The sequence below is a fragment of the Mustelus asterias genome, chromosome 15 (genome assembly GCF_964213995.1).
Source record: "Mustelus asterias chromosome 15, sMusAst1.hap1.1, whole genome shotgun sequence".
NCBI classification, from domain to species: domain Eukaryota; kingdom Metazoa; phylum Chordata; class Chondrichthyes; order Carcharhiniformes; family Triakidae; genus Mustelus; species Mustelus asterias.
In genome coordinates, this window is record NC_135815.1 from 23,774,549 (window position 1) to 23,794,352 (window position 19,804).

The following is a 19,804-nucleotide window of genomic DNA, read 5'->3' on the forward strand; positions in this document are numbered from 1 at the left end:
CAATTAGCAACAGAAAACAAATACTGGCTTTGCCAATAGCACCCAAACCTATGAAGGAATACATTAAAAAATCTTGAGCAATCTATTAGATTCAATTTGCATTACAAGGGATGGAGGATTATTTGGGTTGGTGCATAAACAGCACTTTAAAATATCAGTTTGAGCTAAGACATGAAATTCCTTCCTGCTTAGCTTTGAAAATATCTTAAATTCAGACACACCCTTTCAAATGATTTAATACAAAAGCTGCGTTATGAATTTGGGCTCAGTGACACCAGGTACTCCAATAATTTGTTCTTATTTCACTTGCATGCCAGAGTTCAATCTTGCTACCCTAGAATCATTTATATTATCGTGTAATCCAGGAGTGTAACAATAATAAATGGTTATGATTCATGCCTTTGCCACATGACCACATTTGTCACTTTGATCTTTTCAAAAGGTGGTCCGAGAAACCGCAGGGAAAGATAAAGTTGTACTCAAATCATTCAACTGCTTCATTCCACAGCATAGTAATAATTTAATCAAGCATTGAATTTCTGCTACTATTAACACTGTCACATTTATTGTGGGACAAACTTGTCATCAGCTACCAATTTCCTACAACTCTTCCAAGAAAGCTTTTATACACTAGCTGTTGCCCCATATCTTACCATATTAAAGTAGGAAATAATCCTAAATTTTTGGCTTGAGTTTATGTAACAAATAATGGAGTGAATGGTATTAACTGCTGGGAGGGGGATTTTAAAAAATTATTTCTGTTATGGGATGTGATTGTTGCTAGCAAGTTCAGCATCTGTTGTCCATCCCCAATTGCCCTTGAATTGAGTGGTTTGTAGGCCATTTCAGAGTCAACTTCATTACTGTGGATCTGGGGGCACATGCAGGAAGGCAGATTTCCTTCCCTGAAGGACATAAAAGAACCAGCTGAGTTCTTACAACAATCTGATAGTTTCATGGTCACCGTTACTGAGATTAGCTTGAAATTCCACAGTTTACTAATTGAATTTAAGTTTTACCAGCTGCCTGGAGGGATTTGAACCAATGTTCCAGAGTCTGGGCCACTAAATTACTAGTTAAGTGAAATTACCATCGAGTGCCATTGCCCCATTGCAAACAGATTTCTAGAGAGACTTTTTGAATCGTGGAAGTCACATGTACCCGTTCTATTTTGCCCTTCATGCAATTGTATTGCTAGATATTTATTTATGCAGGGACCCAGAACCAAGTGTCACAGAAACAGTAGCCCTTGGAATAAAAACAAACCACTGCGGATGGAGATCTGAAATAAAAACAAAATGCTAGGAAAACTCAGCAGTCTGGCAGCATCTGCAGAGAGAGAAACAGAGTTGATGTTTCAAGTCCAATATGACTTCTTCGGAACTTAAGAGCCTAGGAATAGTCAGTGCAGCTGCAGTCATTTTTTGGCAACAAGTGGGTCCAGAAGAAATATTTCTCCTGCCCCACTCCAAAAAAGGAGCTATTCGAAACTAATTTGAAGAATACTCTGATGCTTATCCAATGCAAAATGCACACCATGTGAATTCACTGAATTGGACTTTTGTACAGTTAATTTATCAACAGAAATAATGTTAATGTGCCCTCTCAAACTCTAATATTTTAAACTGGGTGGAGTGACCTATTCCATGTTTAGTTAATGTCAACTCAAAAATAGTAAGCACTTAGCCTGGCTAATGATCTGAAATGATCAATCATTCTAGTGTGCTACACTGATAAAACTTTTGTTTTTGTGAAGGAGTACTGCTTTTAGTTCATTTTAGACCGAGTTTATTAATTTTGCACTATTTTCAAAGCTGCTCATCATCACAGCCTTTTCCAATAATTAATTCACACATTCTCCCACTAAGTATCCAAAGAAATCCTACAGTGCAGAAGGAGGCCATTCAGCCATCGAGTCTGCACCGACAACAATCCCACCCAGGCCCTATCCCCGTCACCCCACATATTTAACTGCTAAACCCTCCAACCTTCGCATCCTGGTTCACTAAGGGGCAGTTTAACATGGCCCATCAACCTAACCCGCACATCTTTGGAGTGTGGGAGGAAATCGGAGCACCCGGAGGAAACCCATGCAGACACAGGGAGAACATGCAAACTCCGCACATAGTGACCCAAGCCAGGAATCGAACTCAGATCCCTGGAACTGTGAGGCAGCAGTACTAATCACTGTGCCACCGCGCCGTACTGGAACCAATCCACTTCTACAGTGAATGTTATTCCAAAATGCTGGAATTCCTTTACCCATCAGTAGTCCAATTCAAATACAATTCCCCCATATTTGCACAGCAAGATCATTTAGAAGTTCAATCATTTTACACAAATTCTGTTGCCTGCACCCACAGCACCAATTTTCTATTGGATAGTGAACTTAAATAATGCAATGTTTTCAATGCCTGCCGTCATTTTATAAAATTTATAACATGTGGCAGATAGAAAAAGTTAGTTTAAGTGAAATAATTAACAGCATATGCATACACTCCTTGCAATTCATTTAACATTTTCATCTGCCTTTTATAATGAGGGATTTAGTTACACAGAAAGTAGGAAAGAACTCAAACGAGGAATTAGAAGGGCAAAAAGGGGTCACGAAATGTCCTTGGCAGACAAGATTAAGGAGAATCCCAAGGCATTTTATTCATACGTTAGGAACAAAAGGGTTGTCAGGGAAAAAATTGGACCTCTCAGGGACAAAAGTGGGGAATTATGCTTAGAGCCCAAAGTAGTAGGGGAGATCCTAAATGAATACTTTGCGTTGGTATTCACAAAGGAGAGGGATGTGTTGACTGAGAGTGGCTTGGAGGGGAGTGTTGACCCGTTAGCGAAAATCTCCATTACAAGGAAGTGTTAGGTTTTTTAGGGAATATAAAGACTGACAAATCCCCAGGGCCTGATGGAATCTATCCAAGGCTGCTCAGGGAGACGAGAGATGAAATCGCTGTGCCTCTGACGACGCAAATCTTTGTCTCGTCACTGGACACAGGTGAGGTCCCAGAGGATTGGAGGATAGCTAATGTGGTCCTGTTATTTAAAAAGGGTAGGAAGGATAACCCGGGAAATTATAGGCCGGTGAGCTTGACGTCCATGGTAGGGAAGTTGTTGGAGAGGATTCTTAGAGATAGGATGTATGCGCATTTAGAAAGGAATAAACTCATTAACGATAGTCAGCATGGTTTTGTGAGAGGGAGGTCATGCCTCACTAACCTGGTGGAGTTTTTTGAAGAAGTGACTAGAATGATTGAGGAGGGAAGGGCCGTGGATGTCGTCTATATGGACTTTAGTAAAGCGTTTGACAAAGTACCTCATGGTAGGTTGGTGCAAAAGGTTGGATCTCATGGGATAAAGGGGGAGGTGGCTAGATGGGTGGAGAACTGGCTTGGTCACAGAAGACAGAGGGTGGTAGTGGAAGGGTCTTTTTCCGGCTGGATGCCTGTGACTAGTGTTCCGCAGGGCTCTGTATTGGGACCTCTGCTGTTTGTGATTTCTATAAACGATCTGGAAGGAGGTGTAACTGGGGTGATCAGTAAGTTTGCGGACGACACGAAAATGGCAGGACTTGCAGATAGTGAGGAGCATTGTCAGAAGCTACAGAAGGATATAGATAGGCTGGAAATTTGGGCAAAGAAATGGCAGATGGAGTTCAATCCAGATAAATGCAAAGTGATGCATTTTGGTAGAACTAACGTCGGGGGAGCTATACAATAAATGGCAGAACCATAAAGGGTGTAGATACGCAGAGGAACCTGGGTGTGCAAGTCCACAGATCCTTGAAGGTGACGTCACAGGTGGAGAAGGTGGTGAATAAGGCATATGGCATGCTTGCCTTTATAGGACGGGGCATAGAGTATAAAAGTTGGGGTCTGATGTTGCAGTTGTATAGAACGTTGGTTTGGCCGCATTTGGAATACTGCGCCCAGTTCTGGTCGCCACACTACCAGAAGGACGTGGAGGCTTTAGAGAGAGTGCAGAGGAGGTTTACCAGGATGTTGCCTGGCATGGAGGGGCTTAGTTATGAGGAGAGATTGGGTAAACTGGGGTTGTTCTCCCTGGAAAGACGGAGAATGAGGGGTGACCTAATAGAGGTGTATAAAATTATGAAAGGCATAGATAGGGTGAACGGTGGGAAGTTTTTTCCCAGGTCGGTGGTGACGTTCACGAGGGGTCATAGGTTCAAGGTTGGGGGGGGGGGGGGGGGGGGGAGGTTTAACACAGATATCAGAAGGACGTATTTTACACAGAGGGTGGTGGGGGCCTGAAATGTGCTGCCGGGCAAGGTGGTGGAGGCGGACACACTGGGAACGTTTAAGACTTATCTAGATAGCCACATGAACGGAGTGGGAATGGAGGGATACAAAAGAATGGTCTAATTTGGACCAGGGAGCGGCGCGGGCTTGGAGGGCCGAAGGGCCTGTCCCTGTGCTGAATTGTTCTTTGCTCTTTGTTTGTTCTAACCCAAAATCAGATGTTTTATCATGCACTATAATAGGGAGAAAAATCAAAAAATCACAAACATAGCACTTCTAATTCTATTTTAAGTTGCAGTAGACATATGTGATGAAGGTATGCTTTATACTAAATTATGGTTTGGGAAAGTAACAATCTCAAACTTAATGACCTTCACAGGATGAGTAAGCAAATGTGAAACAAGCAGCACAGACTTCACCCTTCAGTTAGATAAAGGGGGCAGCTGTCGCCTATATAATTCTGCCTGCTAGGATTTTATAGTGCAAGTGTCATGACCAAAAGATATAAATATGGAGTGCAGTTTTTGTATCAGGCAAACACCCTGTAGGGGAAGGATATGTCCCTCAAGCATGCTTGTAAATAAAAGTCTCTCTTACTGCGACCTACAGACTTGAGTGACTTCAATAATTTACCGCAACACACTGAAACCTGGCTAAGTTAGCTTCCAGACATGAACAGCTAATCAAATACATGAACAATGTCTTTTGTTTGAATCCCACTGGTAGTTGGAGAAGGAAGTTCACATGACAACACAACCCTTGAAAATATACTTAAAATAGAGGACGAGCAGCTTGGGGAGAAGACCAAGTGGGATCCTTCTTGCCGCCACCTTCCTCCAACCTGCCTGGTAAGGTTCTATCCCCATTTGCTGACTGTGATCATCTAGGTTGCCCTGCTGCATACAGATTTCTTAAATGAATCCAACCATGCGCTATCATTCCTAAAGAATAATCAACCCAGTCATCGATATCTTTAAAAAGCATCGAAATCATCAAATTCAGCCTGAAGCCAGCTGCCAGGACTGCATAATTTCACTATATTTCTGACTCTAATTTGGACAACCTACCCTTCCCCACTCTGCAGTCTGTATTGTGTATAAACTTCAAATGTGTGAGAAAGTTGATGCATATATTATTTCTTAGATTTGTTCAATTAAAATAAAACTAACCTCTTTCTTTGTTAAACTTAAAACCTGTCCTATTTGTTCTTTTATGATCCCAGTGTGTAAACAGTAAAGTATAAGTATATCCTTTCAAACAAAAATCCTGTTGCAGTCAAACAAGGGGAGGACAAAGAGGGGTGCCATTTGATCCCTCGTTACTTGGTTCTACACAATTTACTTTGAAATCCAAAAATCCTTTACCGATGGGCTATATATTCAAATTGAGTCCATATGAAGGGCAGGACAGTGAGATGGAACAGACATTGGGAAAGAGTACCATTTATCATAAATAAAAAAATGGTAGTTTCTGATTGATGTCCAGCACTAGTGGGGTGGCTCATAGTTCAGTGCTCGATCTTGTTTGTCTATGTTTATTGATCATAGAAAGTAGCTACAAATATTAAATTGCCTGCTACAGCTAGGACCTCAGGAGGAGGAGGAGGAAATAGGTTATCATGGGATTTGCCTACATTTTGAATTTGGTCCAAGCCTGATAGGGTCTTTCAACGTAGAAAATTAAGCAATCTTTCCCTTGGGTGCACAGAATATAGATGACGAAAATCGAGTAAGTGGACATGAGTTAATGGCGACAGTGGGAGACCAGGAAATGATTTGTGACTTTTGGAAAAAAAAAGCAGCATCAAGAGGTTTCTGTCTCTGGACGGAGTCTTGAGCTGTATTACCTGGACAGCTCAATACAAAACCAGGGCCATGATGGTTAATTTTTGTGTTCAATTGCAATCAGGTGGTGAGCCTTAACTTGTGCTCCCAGAGCCAAGAACAGACTAAAACTGTGGTTTTGGGTTTGTAGGTGCACATTTGTATATAGTCACATATAAAGATTTAATCCAGTCCTATCTTTGTGCTTTCTGGCATAGCACATTGATAACTGGATTATACTAGGTTTTTTTGGTCAGACCACATCTGGGAATGGTGTACACCATGTTGGTTCTTCCAGGTTAAGGATATCATGGCTCTAGACATGGTATTGAGAAGGCAAGGAGAATGAAGAATGTACGTCTTGGGTTTGAAATTTCTAGAAAGACACAAACTTGGAAGGGGGTCAGATTTAAGAGTATTAAAATCCATCAGTAACATACAAGCAGAGAAATGGCTGAGTTGACAGGGCTGAGTGGTATAAGAAACTACCAATTTAAAACTGAGAATGCTTGGAACAAGTCTGGATGTTGATTTTTTTTTCTTAGAATGATTGACCTGTGGAGCATGCTTCTGGTCTTAACTGACTCCTGAAGTTTAAGCTGGTGCCAGGTACACTTTTGAAAACTAGATCAGGCAAAAGACAAGAATCTAGGTAATAATAAATGGATTTCTGGCCATCTGGTAGGGATGATGTGAAGATGCCGGCGTTAGACCGGGGTAAACGCAGTAAGAGTCTCTCAACACCAGGTTAAAGTCCAACAGGTTTATTTGGTAACACAAGCCACAAGCTTTCAGAGCACTGTCCCTTCATCAGGTGAGTGGGCAGTGCTCCGAAAGCTTGTGGTTTGTGTTACCAAATAAACCTGTTGGACTTTAACCTGGTGTGAGACTTCTTACATCTGGTAGGAGGCAGGGGGTTGGTGAAAGGAAGAGGGAGAATAAAATAAAATAGGCAAAGTACATCTAGCCTGGATATCACCTTTACTGTTATGTCTGGAAGCAAATCCCACTAGAAACATGTGATTATTTAATAAACAGACGAATAACAGCAATAAGAGACAATGCTGCTGTTTGGATATAATTTAGCCAAGAAAATGCATAAAAGGATTTACATTTCTCCCTACCTGCAATCGTACGATGTTCTGATTGGCAACTTTTATTTCTTCTGAGAGGGTTTCTCTGGACTTCTCTGCCAGTGCTAAGCGTTTAACAAGGGCGCGGCACTATGCATTTAAAGAAAAAAGCATTCTGTATAAAACGTTTCAAATTCATACAATAATTCAGCTTGAAACTGTGTGAACCTGTAACCCAAGAGACTTCTAATAAGCATACTGTACTTGCTGTACTCAGTGCAGTCGCCTCTAAATAAGAGGAGGCGGCCATAGAGCTCCTCAAGTCTGTCCTGACATCTGGCTGATCTTAATGGAGTATTTATGATACTATGGAGACCATGCGCATCTTAAATGACTGTCTTCGTGGTTTCCTTAATCAATTCCCTTAAGTTCAAAAATGTGATCCCAATTTCTGACTTGCCATTTTAAAATCCCTTCCATTTTGGCTTATGGTACTCTTCCGAGCAAGTTCAACAGAAGCAGCATCTCATTTTTCTCCTCGCCATTCGGCAACCACCTGGTCCAAACAAACATTGATTTGATTAACTCCTTAATGCTCCCAATTCCCTTTCACCGAGGATGTTCGGAGATATGGAGTAGGATTGTTTATTCAGATGGAAAGTGGTTTCTTTGTGGATTCTTTGACAGGACACAGCTTACTCAAGTAGGTAGGGTAAAGTTGATTGGGAAATCGTCAAAATAAAAATTTCTGGGCTCAAAACCATTTTACCCATAGCATTGTGAAGTTTTTGTACTTTGTAACTGTGCACTTTCCTTACGACTCCAAACATAATAAAAAAGGACAGAATTGCTCTTTAATAAAGTGAAAATTACCCTTGGCTATATCTCTGAAGAATTACTAATTGGAAATATGCTGAAAGTGAGTGCTTCATTGCCAGAAGCAAGAATCAAGAGGTGATTCCATGATAGTTATTCACTTATCCAATCCATTAGTGTACCATAGAAGGGATCTGTGAGCAGTTGGTGGACTGACCCCTCAGGTCAGTGAACTAAGATTGGAACAAATAAATCTTTATCCTGTATACAGCTGCCCTCTGAAAATAAATTCAGTTAGGAAACTGTCAAAGACTTGAGCACATAATCTAGACTGACATTCCTGTACACTACTGAGGGAGTCATACCATAATTCAGAAGAGACATTAAAAGAGGGCCCCTTTACCCTCTCAAACAGACATAAAAAGCCCCAAGGCTATATGAATAAGAGAAGCTGAGTTCCAGTCTCCTGGGAATTTATCCCTCAACCAACATAAGTAAAATTGGGTTTATTGATTATTTATCTGTCATTTGGGGAATCTTGGTATGCAAAAATTGCCTCCAATGTTTCTCTACATTACATTACAAGAACCACATTTCAAAAGCTCTAATTGGCTCTGAAGTGCTCTGGGACACAGTAATGTTCCAAGGCATGCTACATAAATGCAAATAATTAATATTTGTTAAAATGTCAAAACTTAAAGAAACGGGATTAATTTCCAGTGACTTACAGAATTCCAATGCAGCAATAAGACATAATATAGTTTTTCAAATAGAAGCAACATACAGGAAATCTGAAATGAAAATAGAAAGTGTTGGAAATACTCAGCAGATCATCTATGGAGAAAGAAACAGAGTTAGTGACACATCAATGCTGTTTCTCTCTCCCGAGATGTTGCCAGACCTGCTGAGTATTTCCAACACTTGGTTTTGACATACAGTTGTAGGCTGGTTTACAAGCATCATCTTTCAAAAAAGTCATCAAAACTTCAACACTAAAAGCCTGTTATAAGTCATCAGTATTACCTCTGCATAAAAATGCACCGACTTGCTGTCTGCTATCTGAAGTTGAGAGGTTAGCTCCGCCACCCTCATCATGTAGTGATTTTTAATTAACTGTTCGCGTGACTCCGCATCTGGAATCTAAAAGTAAGCACATGGGATACATCTTCAGCTATGACGGGTTTTGAAATATCACCCTAAAGAACATGCACCAGTTGAACTCCATTTAACCATATATTTAAAATTAACCCAGCCAGTGCAGACTACTTTAAAATTTACATTCTACATTTGTTTCTGAATAAGCTGTAACTAACTTACACCATAATTAAAAATTAAGAACAAAATTCTTTTAGGTTTTAACAAACACAAAGGTTTGGTCGCTTCAAAAATAAGAATTGCGATCATTGTAGTACACTTAATTCATTTCATTTCCAACAAGAACATGAAGGATTGCACAATACCTCATTGTTGGTGGTGGAAGTGGTCAGCATTCCAATCTAACAAAAAAAACTACAGTTAGCTTAAGTCTCAGACTATTGAAAACATTAAAATGCATACTGAAAGCAGAAGGTGGTGATTTACTTGACTACGAGACAGTAGTTTAGGGAGGATGAATTTTAAGACATCCTTTTCGGTGGACAGAAAATTCAATCACATTTAATATACCTTAAAGCTTAGGTTATCTCAAGACTGTGGCACTTCACAACTTGCTACACTTTGCACACTCAGAATGCATTTCCCCACTGGCTGTTAACAAATCACTCTCACTCCTATAAGTGCAAGATGGTTCAAGATCCACTATTATCGGCCAGGGTGACAGAGCTACAAATTATTCTGCACGTTAGGCATGGTAGGGAGGCGGGGGTGGCAAAAAACGTGGTAAAATTCAGATCTGACTAAAGGCTGTCAACTCAAATGTTAAGTTTGTTCTCTCTCTACAGGTGCTGTGAGATCAGCAGTTTCTGTTTTCACTTCAAATTTCCAGGAAACCACAGTATTTTGCTTTTGTGGCAAAAGCCAACTAGGTTTCCCTCTCCAAAGTAGTACTGGGCTTGGGCCTGATGCTGTATTGGGGAAAACAGTCTGCTGAAACTCGGGCCAGAATTTTCCTGCCCTTCACACTGATGGGATCTTCTGGTCCTGCCGACATGAACAAATTTCAATGGCTCGCTGGTTCCGCTGCAGTGAAGGGGGTTGGAAAATCCCAACCTTCCTCTTAGTGCACGTATGGAAAATGGGCACTTGGGAAGAGTAGTTGGTTCCCATGGAACTGCATGCAAGTACTTTTAGGAAAGAAAGAGAAAATAAACAAAACCAGCTTCATACTCAGTTCCATTGAATTTAAATTTTATACCATTTACCAGACTAGTACTTTTAACTGGTTCTTTGGAGTCCCTTTCAACAAGCTGTAATTCTTCAATTTTGGGAATGGCACCATTCTCCTGGATAAAACCAACAGCAGGCATTGGTCCAGTGAGTGTAGTTTTAAATTGACTTTCCAGGTCAATTAGCCGCTGATTTTCCTTCTCCAATTTTATTTTGGCTAGCTGAGCCTCCAGCATCCAGTGTTCTTTCTCCTGCTCCAGTTTTGCTATCTTCTCTTGGCTTTGTTGCACCTGCAAAGAAGAAGCAGCCTACATGGTTACACATCTCTTCTTTGTGTTTGTAGTATCCTCCATACCATAGCTAATAGGGCAGGTGGCTGACCTCCTCCCAGGTTTCCCCATATTCTGATCTGCAATGCAGGAGGTATGCAAATATGATCAGTATTTTTCTGATTTCTCCTTTTACTCCCATCGCCCAGAACAACCACAAATTGCCAAATACAATGTGTCCGTGCAAGCCACAGAGCGTCACTTCAACCACAACATTTTCATGCAATTACTTCTGACTTAATGTGAGCTCCTACAAAGCTTATCTTTCTATTTTTAAAACATGGGCAAAATCTTAATCCATCTTGAAAAAGATCAAGATCTGAAACCACATCAAGTCTGAGCAAATGGCCTCAGTCTCTTCACAAATAATTTAATGGCTGGTTACAAAAAGTCATGGGGTTTTGATCATGAGTTTGCAATATTTAACTAGTGAGGGGGAACTGGTGAAGGAGGGAAATTTTAATACCCAACATTTCACTTCCCCTTTTCATGCTGCGTCACTTCTGTTGTGTTCTTCCATTCTATTCTCGTAACAAAGCCTGCCAACAAAAAAAAATACACCCTTCCCAAGAATTTCAACTACAAAACATAGCATGAATAGTTTACTTCTCTTCCAGTATAACTTATGCTACTTGTACACTGTCTCCATTGTAACACTGCCATCTGTACAACAAATCCAAAAATGTGCATACAGGATATGCAATGACAAAAAAAAAATCACTGATTTGGACTAAAACTAACCAGCGCGGGTGTCTACTTAAAACTAAATTCAATCTGTAGGTAAACCATCCCTTTCTGGGGTCACGTTGGGATTAACATGCACCTCAGGGTACAATTGAGATAAGTAATTGCAGTGTGTGTTAGCCAAGCCGAACCCCATCAACATTGCGTGCCTGTGATGGTGGGATTTGAGTCCTGTTTAGGCCTGGTTACATGTATGCACAATAGCTGTTTCCTCAAAATATAGAAATGTAAGTACCGAGGGAGTACAGCAAGAAAACGTTAATTCTCTTTAAAAAAAACTGAATGAAGGCCAGGTTGTTTTGTTTTATATCAAAGATCCATTGGACCCAAAGCATTTTACAAATCAGATTTGACACTAAATGGAACATAATCCCGGAGGAAGAAGTTCAGCTCATGAGGTCTTGTGTTGCTTTGCTCAGAATCAAACTAGACAAACATTTGAGGGAGAAGGGAATAGATGACTCTGATGGCAAAGTTAGAAGGATACAAGGAGAGAGGAAGCCTGAGTGGAGCATAAACACTGGCATGGACTGGTTGGGTCAAATGTCTGTTTCAGTACTGCTACCCACCCTTACTTGAGCATCGTGGTTGTCAGAGCATGCAGACATCTTTCTTTCTCAACGGCTATTCTGAATGCCCATAACTGAAAAAAAATCTAGTAGTTATAGATGTCTGGTTTGTTCATCGGGTATTAAAGTGAATGTTATTTACCATAAAACCCAGACAAGTTTGCGTATCTGTCAAAAGTAGTTTGTAATTCATAGTGACTTTTCACCACAAGTCCTTTAACCATCATTATGGTGCCAGTCATTTAACCTTTTGATCTTTGCTTTACAATGATGCATGGTGATTTCTTCCTTATAAATGCAAGTATGTTGACCTTGACTTCAGGGTTGGCTGCACAGTCAGCTCCTTGTTTTAATTAAACTTGTGTAGGGTGTGCCTTTTTTCTATTTTATAAATTGACCTGAACTCCAAGGCTGTGTTCCACAAAATTAATTTTTAAGCTGTACTTTTGCACATGTTGCTAAATTGCTTCCATAATCTCTGCTACAATATGTTCTCGTATATCAAGTTGGGACCTTTATTGTAAAGATTTGAAGAGGCTGGTGCACAATTACAATAAGAAAAGCAATGGCAGGAAAATTGAACATTTGTGAAAGAGCCATATAAAAGTTAAAGTATTTCAAAGGTTGTCATACTGGGTACAGAAATGTTGTTATTTTACCGGACTAGTAATCCAACTGATAATTTAAATTCAGATTAAAAATATCTGGAAATAAATAGCGCAGTTAGTAAAAGTTATGACCAATCAGCTGGAAAAATCCAGCTGGTTTACTAATGTCCCTTGGGAAAGGAAACGTGCAATGCTCCAAAAGGCCTGGCCAATATTGGACTGAGGCCTACACCAATGTGCCTTATTCTTAACAAGCCACTTAGTGAGGTCAACTAGGGACAAGCAATAAATGTTAGCCTTGTCAGCAGCACCCCTCTCATAGATGAACACGAACATACAATGCATTATGTGGCCAGAGTTGATTTAAAGACTGCTGCAAAGGATTTCAAGATCTGAGTAGAAGGTTAATGAATTCAACATCTGGGAGAAAACATTCTCACAAGCATTCTACAACTGTCTCTTAATCCATTTAAAAATTAAGTTAATCCATTGTTCTGCCTTGCAAGTATGTGAAGGTTCATCAGAACTTAATGTTTCCAGTATTCTGGAGGCCGAAATCTGACTATTTTTTAGGACAATGTGCAGTTGATGTTGTCTACATGGACTTTAGCAAGGCCTTTGACAATGTACCGCATAGTAGGTTGTTGCATAAAGTTAAATCTCACGGGATCCAGGGTGAGGTATCTAAATGGATACAAAATTGGCTTCTTGACAGAATAAGAAGTTTAACAACACCAGGTTAAAGTCCAACAGGTTTATTTGGTGACCTGGTGTTGTTAAACTTCTTACTGTGTTTACCCCAGTCCAACGCCGGCATCTCCACTTCTTGACAGAAGCCAGAGGGTGGTTATAGAGAGTTGTTTTTTCAATTGGAGGCCTGTGACCAGCGGTGTGCCTCAGGGATCAGTGCTGGGCCCACTGTTATTTATCACTTATATTAATGATTTGGATGAGAATATAGGAGGCATGGTTAGTAATTTTACAGATGGCACCAAGATTGGTGGCATAGTGGACAATGAAGAAAGTTATCTCCAACTGCAACAGGATCTTGATCAATTGGGCCAGTGGGCTGACGAATGGCAGATGAGTTTAATTTAGACAAATGCGAGGTGATGCATTTTGGTAGATTGAACCAGGGCAGGACTTACTCAGTAGGTAGGGCATTGGGGAGAGTTACAGAACAAAGAGATCTAGGGGTACGTGTTCATAGCTCTTTGAAAGTGGAGTCACAGGTGGACAGAGTGGTGAAGGCGGCATTCGGCATGCTTGGTTTCATTGGTCAGAACATTGAATACAGGAGTTGGGACGTCTTGTTGAAGTTGTACAAGACATTGGTAAGGCCACACTTGGAATACTGTGCAATTCTGGTCACCCTATTATAGAAAGGATATTATTAAACTAGAAAGAGTGCAGAAAAGATTTACTAGGATGCTACCGGGACTTGATGGATTGAGTTATAAGGAGAGGCTGAATAGACTGGGACTTTTTTCTCTGGAGCGTAGGAGGCTGGGGGGTGATCTTAATGATGAGGGGCACAGATCAGCTAGATAGTCAATATCTTTTCCCAAAGGTAGGGGAGTCTAAAACTAGAGGGCATAGGTTTAAGATGAGAGGGGAGAGATACAAAAGTGTCCAGAGGGGCAATGTTTTCACACAGAGGGTGGTGAGTGTCTGGAACAAGCTGCCAGAGGTAGTAGTAGAGGCGAGTACAATTTTATCTTTTAAAAAGCATCTAGTTACATGGGTACGATGGGTATAGAGGACAAATGCGGGCAATTGGGATTAGCTTAGGGGTTTTAAAAAAAAGGGCTGCATGGTCAAGTTGGGCCGAAGGGCCTGTTTCCATGCTGTAAACCTCTATGACTCTAATGTCCTAGAAGCGGTGAACTTCTACTGGTGCAATGCTTTTGTACAAGGATATATACTCAATCAGAAGTATCAAGGTTGCCTTTGAAACTGGAGTTTCGTATCAGCAGTACAGCATGTAGATTGAAGTTGAATTCTGAAAGCACCAACTGCTTTTTCCAACACCCTCGCCAGCCATCACTCACCAGCTTTAGTCCTGAATTCAGGCTACTTGGTTGTTGGACTGTATTGAGCCTCATTTCACGGTAGGCTTGGAGAATTTATTCTCTCCTTTTCCTCTTCTACTTAAATATACCTTTGGAAACTGACTTCAAAAGAGTTCATATAACAGATTGAAATTCAGGTCAATATAACATGGAGCACACCATACATAAACTAAAGTAAAAGAATGGATGAAGCCATATTTAATATTAAGGCCTTTTAATATCTGGCCTAGTTTGATATTAAGGCCTGATATTTTGAGAACTTGTGCAAAGATAATGGCATAAGTCCCACATTATGCCAATTGTGTTTTCACAGAACAAAATTAGAATGCAACTCTTACCTGTATGTTCATAAAATTCCCAAGTTTATTCAACTGTTATCAAATTTAAGTAAATCCCTGGTGCTCCCAACCCTCAACCATGCAAGACAATGAAAAACACAAGGTTTCTTGCAATTATTCAACTCCTGAATGGCTGCAAGCCAATGCTCAAAATTTTAGGTACAGCAGGACCCTTACAATAATCTTTTTAAAAACTATCAGTTCTATATATTACTTTGAATAGATTTTACAGCAGAAAGAGCTACATTAGCTAGCTTTCCATAATTACATTTCCTTTAACTGACTGAGGCCAAATGCATAAATGATGTTGCTTTAAACTTCAATTTTGATGCACAAAAAACAGAATCAAAGAAATAAGACATGCCAACCAAGCGTTCCTAGAGCTTCAATTTCTGCCTGGTTTTTTTTTAAATATTCCAGCACTAAAGTTGGTGACCAGATTGATGTAAAACCACTCACTTCAAAGGTAACTTACTGTGTATGCTATTTGCCAAAATTCCAGACCTTGGTGTTTTCTTATCCTTTACATAATCCAAATTTTATGCCCCTCACTCAAAAGGGAGCAACTGAGCTGTTTATAGTGGTGGGCTGCACCTCGGTTCTTAGCAAACAGGTATCCAAAACAGCACATACATGGTGCTGAGCAGAGCACATCAAATATTTATAAAGTATAAAGCGTCAAGGTTTCTCTTTAACTGCTTAATTTTATCAAAATTCCGTGTCTTCAAACAGGACTTGGTCATTTTGAGAGTTCCGTAGCCACTTCAACTTTTCTATCAAATATCCTGAGGTAACATAGAAGATGCATCATTACCTGTTGCAAGAGACCTTCGCGGCTTTCAGTTGAACTTAGAATAGTCCTGCGATTTGCCAAAGCCTCTTCATAAGGTACTGATCCTGGACAAGACTGTAACATGATTATTCCATTATATATCCTTGAACACTAAAAGGCTCTATACAGCAAAATAAGTTATGCACTGTATTACTAAACTCTAAAGTACAATTTATCAACTGTTTTATCCTGTATGAGGCTCATTGGCCATTCTTTCCTGTCCCTACAGCTTTCTAAATATGCTTTGAAACATAATTTCTGTATCTGACCTTGACCACTGTCATTACTACTATTATACGAATGTATGTTGCATATATTAGTTTTAGTTGGTCCCCTTCCACATTCTCTCACTCTTTTGCACCGATTAATGGACTTATTGTAAACACCAAGTCATGGGCCTATTGAACTGCCACACAAAACCTAGCCATCTTGATATAATAAAATTACAACCAACATATTTGGTGATTTATCAGTTATGTGATAAAATTGACAAATTTACTGGTTACTCATGTGGGCAGCACGGTGGCACAGTGGTAAGCACAGCTGCCTCACAGCATCAGAGACCCGGGTTCGATTCCAGCCTTGGGTGACTGTCCGAATGGAGTTTGCATTCTCCGTGTTTGTGTGGGTTTCCTCAGGGTGCTCCGGTTTCCTCCCATACTCCATAGTTAGGTGGATTGACCATGCTAAATTGCCCTTTAGTGTCACAGGATATATAGGTTAGGTGGATTAGCAGGGTAAATAATCCAGGGTTATGGGGATAGGGCCCCAAGTAAGATGCCTCGAGTTGATACAGACTCAAATGGGTCAAATGGGCTCCTTCTGCGCTGTAGGGATTCTATGATTTTATTGAAAACAGGCACATGATAACCGAAGAGGCCAGCTTGACAGTGAGAGTGAAAATAAAGAAGGTAATGGCAGACAAGGCAGATCATGACCCAAATGATCACTTCTTCAGTATCAGATTAAGGTTAAACATTCTGTAGAGTAGAATTGGCAAACAGCTCAGAACAGTGCAGAAATGACTGACCCTACACCTGAATAGAATATCTATTACAGCACAACAGAAGATACTAGCCAAACAAATTAAGATTCTGGTTTTAATCCCCATCCGATTTTCTTTCCCATCCTGGCATCAGACGTAGCATGGAATTCAACGTTGTATCTGTTCAATATTAGCATCTTTTACACAAACCTTCTTCAGAGACTTGATATAAGCAGCTGCTTTTTTCTTGTTCTCTAGCATACATTCTGCTGCGAGAGGGTCTATTACACCCATTCCTACCCTGAATCCATACACTGAAGGAGCCGTAAAGAAGTCCAGGTTATTGCTGAAGAATGTACCAATCTAGAGACAAAAAATGGATTTTAACTATGTATGTTTATAAAGCTGCAGCAAGTTTATTTGTTTTGCAGAGAGAAATAATTGTTTCAAAGCCTAAACTTCTGAGCACTGTGCTCAGTTATAACAATGATTAACTCAAGCATTTTGTAAATTACTTTTAAAACAGAAGTGGTCATTCGCCCATTGTGCCATTGCCAAGTCTTTGAATGAGCTATTCAGTTAGTTTTACTTTCTTACCTTTTCCGCATACCACTGCAATATTTTCCTCATCCAATACCTTTTGAAAAGTAGTGAAACTGTTTCCACCACCCTTTCAGGCAGTGCAGTCCAGATTATAACTCAGTGTTAAAGGTCTGGCTTCAGTTCGTTTGTCAATTGCCTTAAATCTGTATCCTCGTCACCAACCTTCCAACCACTGAAAAGTTCCCATGTATTTGATCAAAACCTTTCCCGATTTTGACTATCTCTTAAACCATCCCGTAACCCTCTGTTTTAAGGAAACCAACCTCAACCTTTCTAATCTCTCCAGGTAACTGAAGTCTCCAGTCTTGGTTACCATTCTAACGAATCTCCTCTATACCCTCTCCCAAGGTTCGACATCCTCCCAAAAATGTGTCCAGAACTGAACACAATACTCCACTTACCAGTGTTTTACAGAATTTTAGCATTACACCTCCACCTTTGTACTTTATTCCTCTATTTGTAAAGCTAAATATCCCTTGTATGTCAACAGCCATCTCAACTCGCCTTGTCACCTTCAAAGATTTGCTATGTATACCATTAGATCTTTGTTCTTACATATCCTTTAAAATTGCACCATTTGTTTTATATTGCCTCTCCTCATTCTTCCTAGAAAGGTGCAGGCCTTCATATTTCTCTATTAAATTTCATTTGCCACACACCTACACTTCTCTTACTGAAGTCTGTCATTATGCTCTTCATTGTTTACACTTCAGAATTTTGTGCCATTGACAAATTTCCCATTGCAATTTTACACAAGTAGCCAGACAACCATCCAATTAAATGAAACAACAATTCAGCACTTCTGTTATTTTGTGAAGAACTAATCCAACAAATAATGACCATTCTGGAAAAGTACAAGTCAACCAATGCATGAAAAGGAGAGATTAATATTTTAAGTGGGACATTTCCTGTTTTATTTCAAGTTCTGAACTTCTAAAGCGGATGAGGAAACATTGTTGCACGAAAATGGGATTAGACAGCTCCTGCTGAAAAGCTCACAATGGCACATACATAATAAAGCAAATAGCCACCTTCTGTACTGCACTTAATCTCAGAGGTTTGTTTAGCAGGTTATCAATTTATAGAAGGTATTACAAATTATCTAGGACTTAAATATGAAGTAACTTCTCTTATTAGTTTCAAGCAAATGTGACAACCATTTAAAAAACAGCTATGTTTCCTCATTTGTAGCTTTTATGAACAGTTACCTTTCCTGTAACATTTGACAATGCTACTACAGAAGAAAGAATACAGTCGTTGGTATTTTTAAGTTTCTGTGTAACGGTGGGTAGCTCTTGCTCTAATGAAATCTTCTGACTGTAGTGTTTGGAAATGTCTAAATATAGAAAAACAAAACATTCATTAGCTCTGTGGCCACACTGATTTCTCAAAGATAGAAAGTTTTAAACCACACTTTTCCAAGAATGTGGATTTTGCATAAATATTATGGTTATTTTGATAGATTGAGTAACATGCATACAATCCTACTGGGGACTGATGTGGTTACATCAGACAAGCGTTGATAGGCGAAAGACATTAATGTGCATGACACAACTAAGTAAAGATGGCAACTTTTCTTCCCTTTAAGAAGGAGCAGAAAATGTTGAAGCCAGTAAATCATCTTTCATCCGTTTACCAGAGATTGAGCCACTGGAGGGAGTAAATGATCTGTTCCAAGTATGCTTGGAATGCCAACATTAAGCTATCTACCAGCACATTTATCAATGCGAACTTATATACAAATGAACTAGGAATAGACCACTTGTCCCTTCAAGCCTGCTCTGCCATTCAACAAGATCATGGTTGATCTTATTAACCTTTCACTTATCCCTCCCCCCTTCTATCACTACTTTGAATATATCCAAAGACTGCTTCCACTGAAACATAGAAACTAGAAGCAGGAGTTGGCCATTCGGCCCTTTGAGTTGTGCATCCATTCATTTTGATTATTAAATTCAATATCCTGATCCCCCTTCCCCTCTGTACCCTTGATCTCTTTAGCCCCAAGAGCTATATCCAATTTCTTCTTGAAATCAGACAACGTTTTGGCCACAACTACATTCTGTGGTAATGAATTCCTCTTGGTGAACAAAACAAATTTCTCTGAATGGTTTACCCCCTTATCTTCAAACTATGACCCCCTAGTTCTGGACTCCCCCACCCTTGGGAACATTCTTTCTGAATCTACCCTATTAGAGTTTTATAAGTTTATGAGATCCCCTCTCATTCTTCTAAACTCCAGTGAAAATAATCCTAAATGACTTAGTCACTCCTCATACGAGGAAGAGAGTTCCAAAGACTCACTACCCTCAGAAAAAAACTCTCTTCATCTCTATAGTAAATGGGCAACCCCTTATTTTTAAAGAGTGACCTCTGGTTTTAGATTCTCCAACAAGAGGAAAGATCCTCTCTACATTGACCATGT

At 39.9% G+C, this 19,804-nt stretch overlaps 1 protein-coding gene across 3 annotated transcripts in view; it reads right to left on the minus strand.

The window, feature by feature from the left end:
* The window catches only part of ppp1r21 (protein phosphatase 1, regulatory subunit 21), a 75,937-nt gene that overhangs the window by 3,592 nt on the left and 52,541 nt on the right, over positions 1–19,804 (minus strand). For all 3 annotated transcript variants that reach the window (XM_078229650.1, XM_078229651.1, XM_078229652.1), the window contains 7 exons: positions 18,588–18,715; positions 16,987–17,139; positions 15,774–15,866; positions 10,335–10,589; positions 9,435–9,470; positions 8,998–9,114; positions 7,210–7,308 (listed from right to left, as the gene is read on the minus strand). In XM_078229650.1, the coding sequence (XP_078085776.1) occupies positions 7,210–7,308; positions 8,998–9,114; positions 9,435–9,470; positions 10,335–10,589; positions 15,774–15,866; positions 16,987–17,139; positions 18,588–18,715 (881 nt within the window). The remainder of the gene's footprint in view (positions 1–7,209; positions 7,309–8,997; positions 9,115–9,434; positions 9,471–10,334; positions 10,590–15,773; positions 15,867–16,986; positions 17,140–18,587; positions 18,716–19,804) is intronic.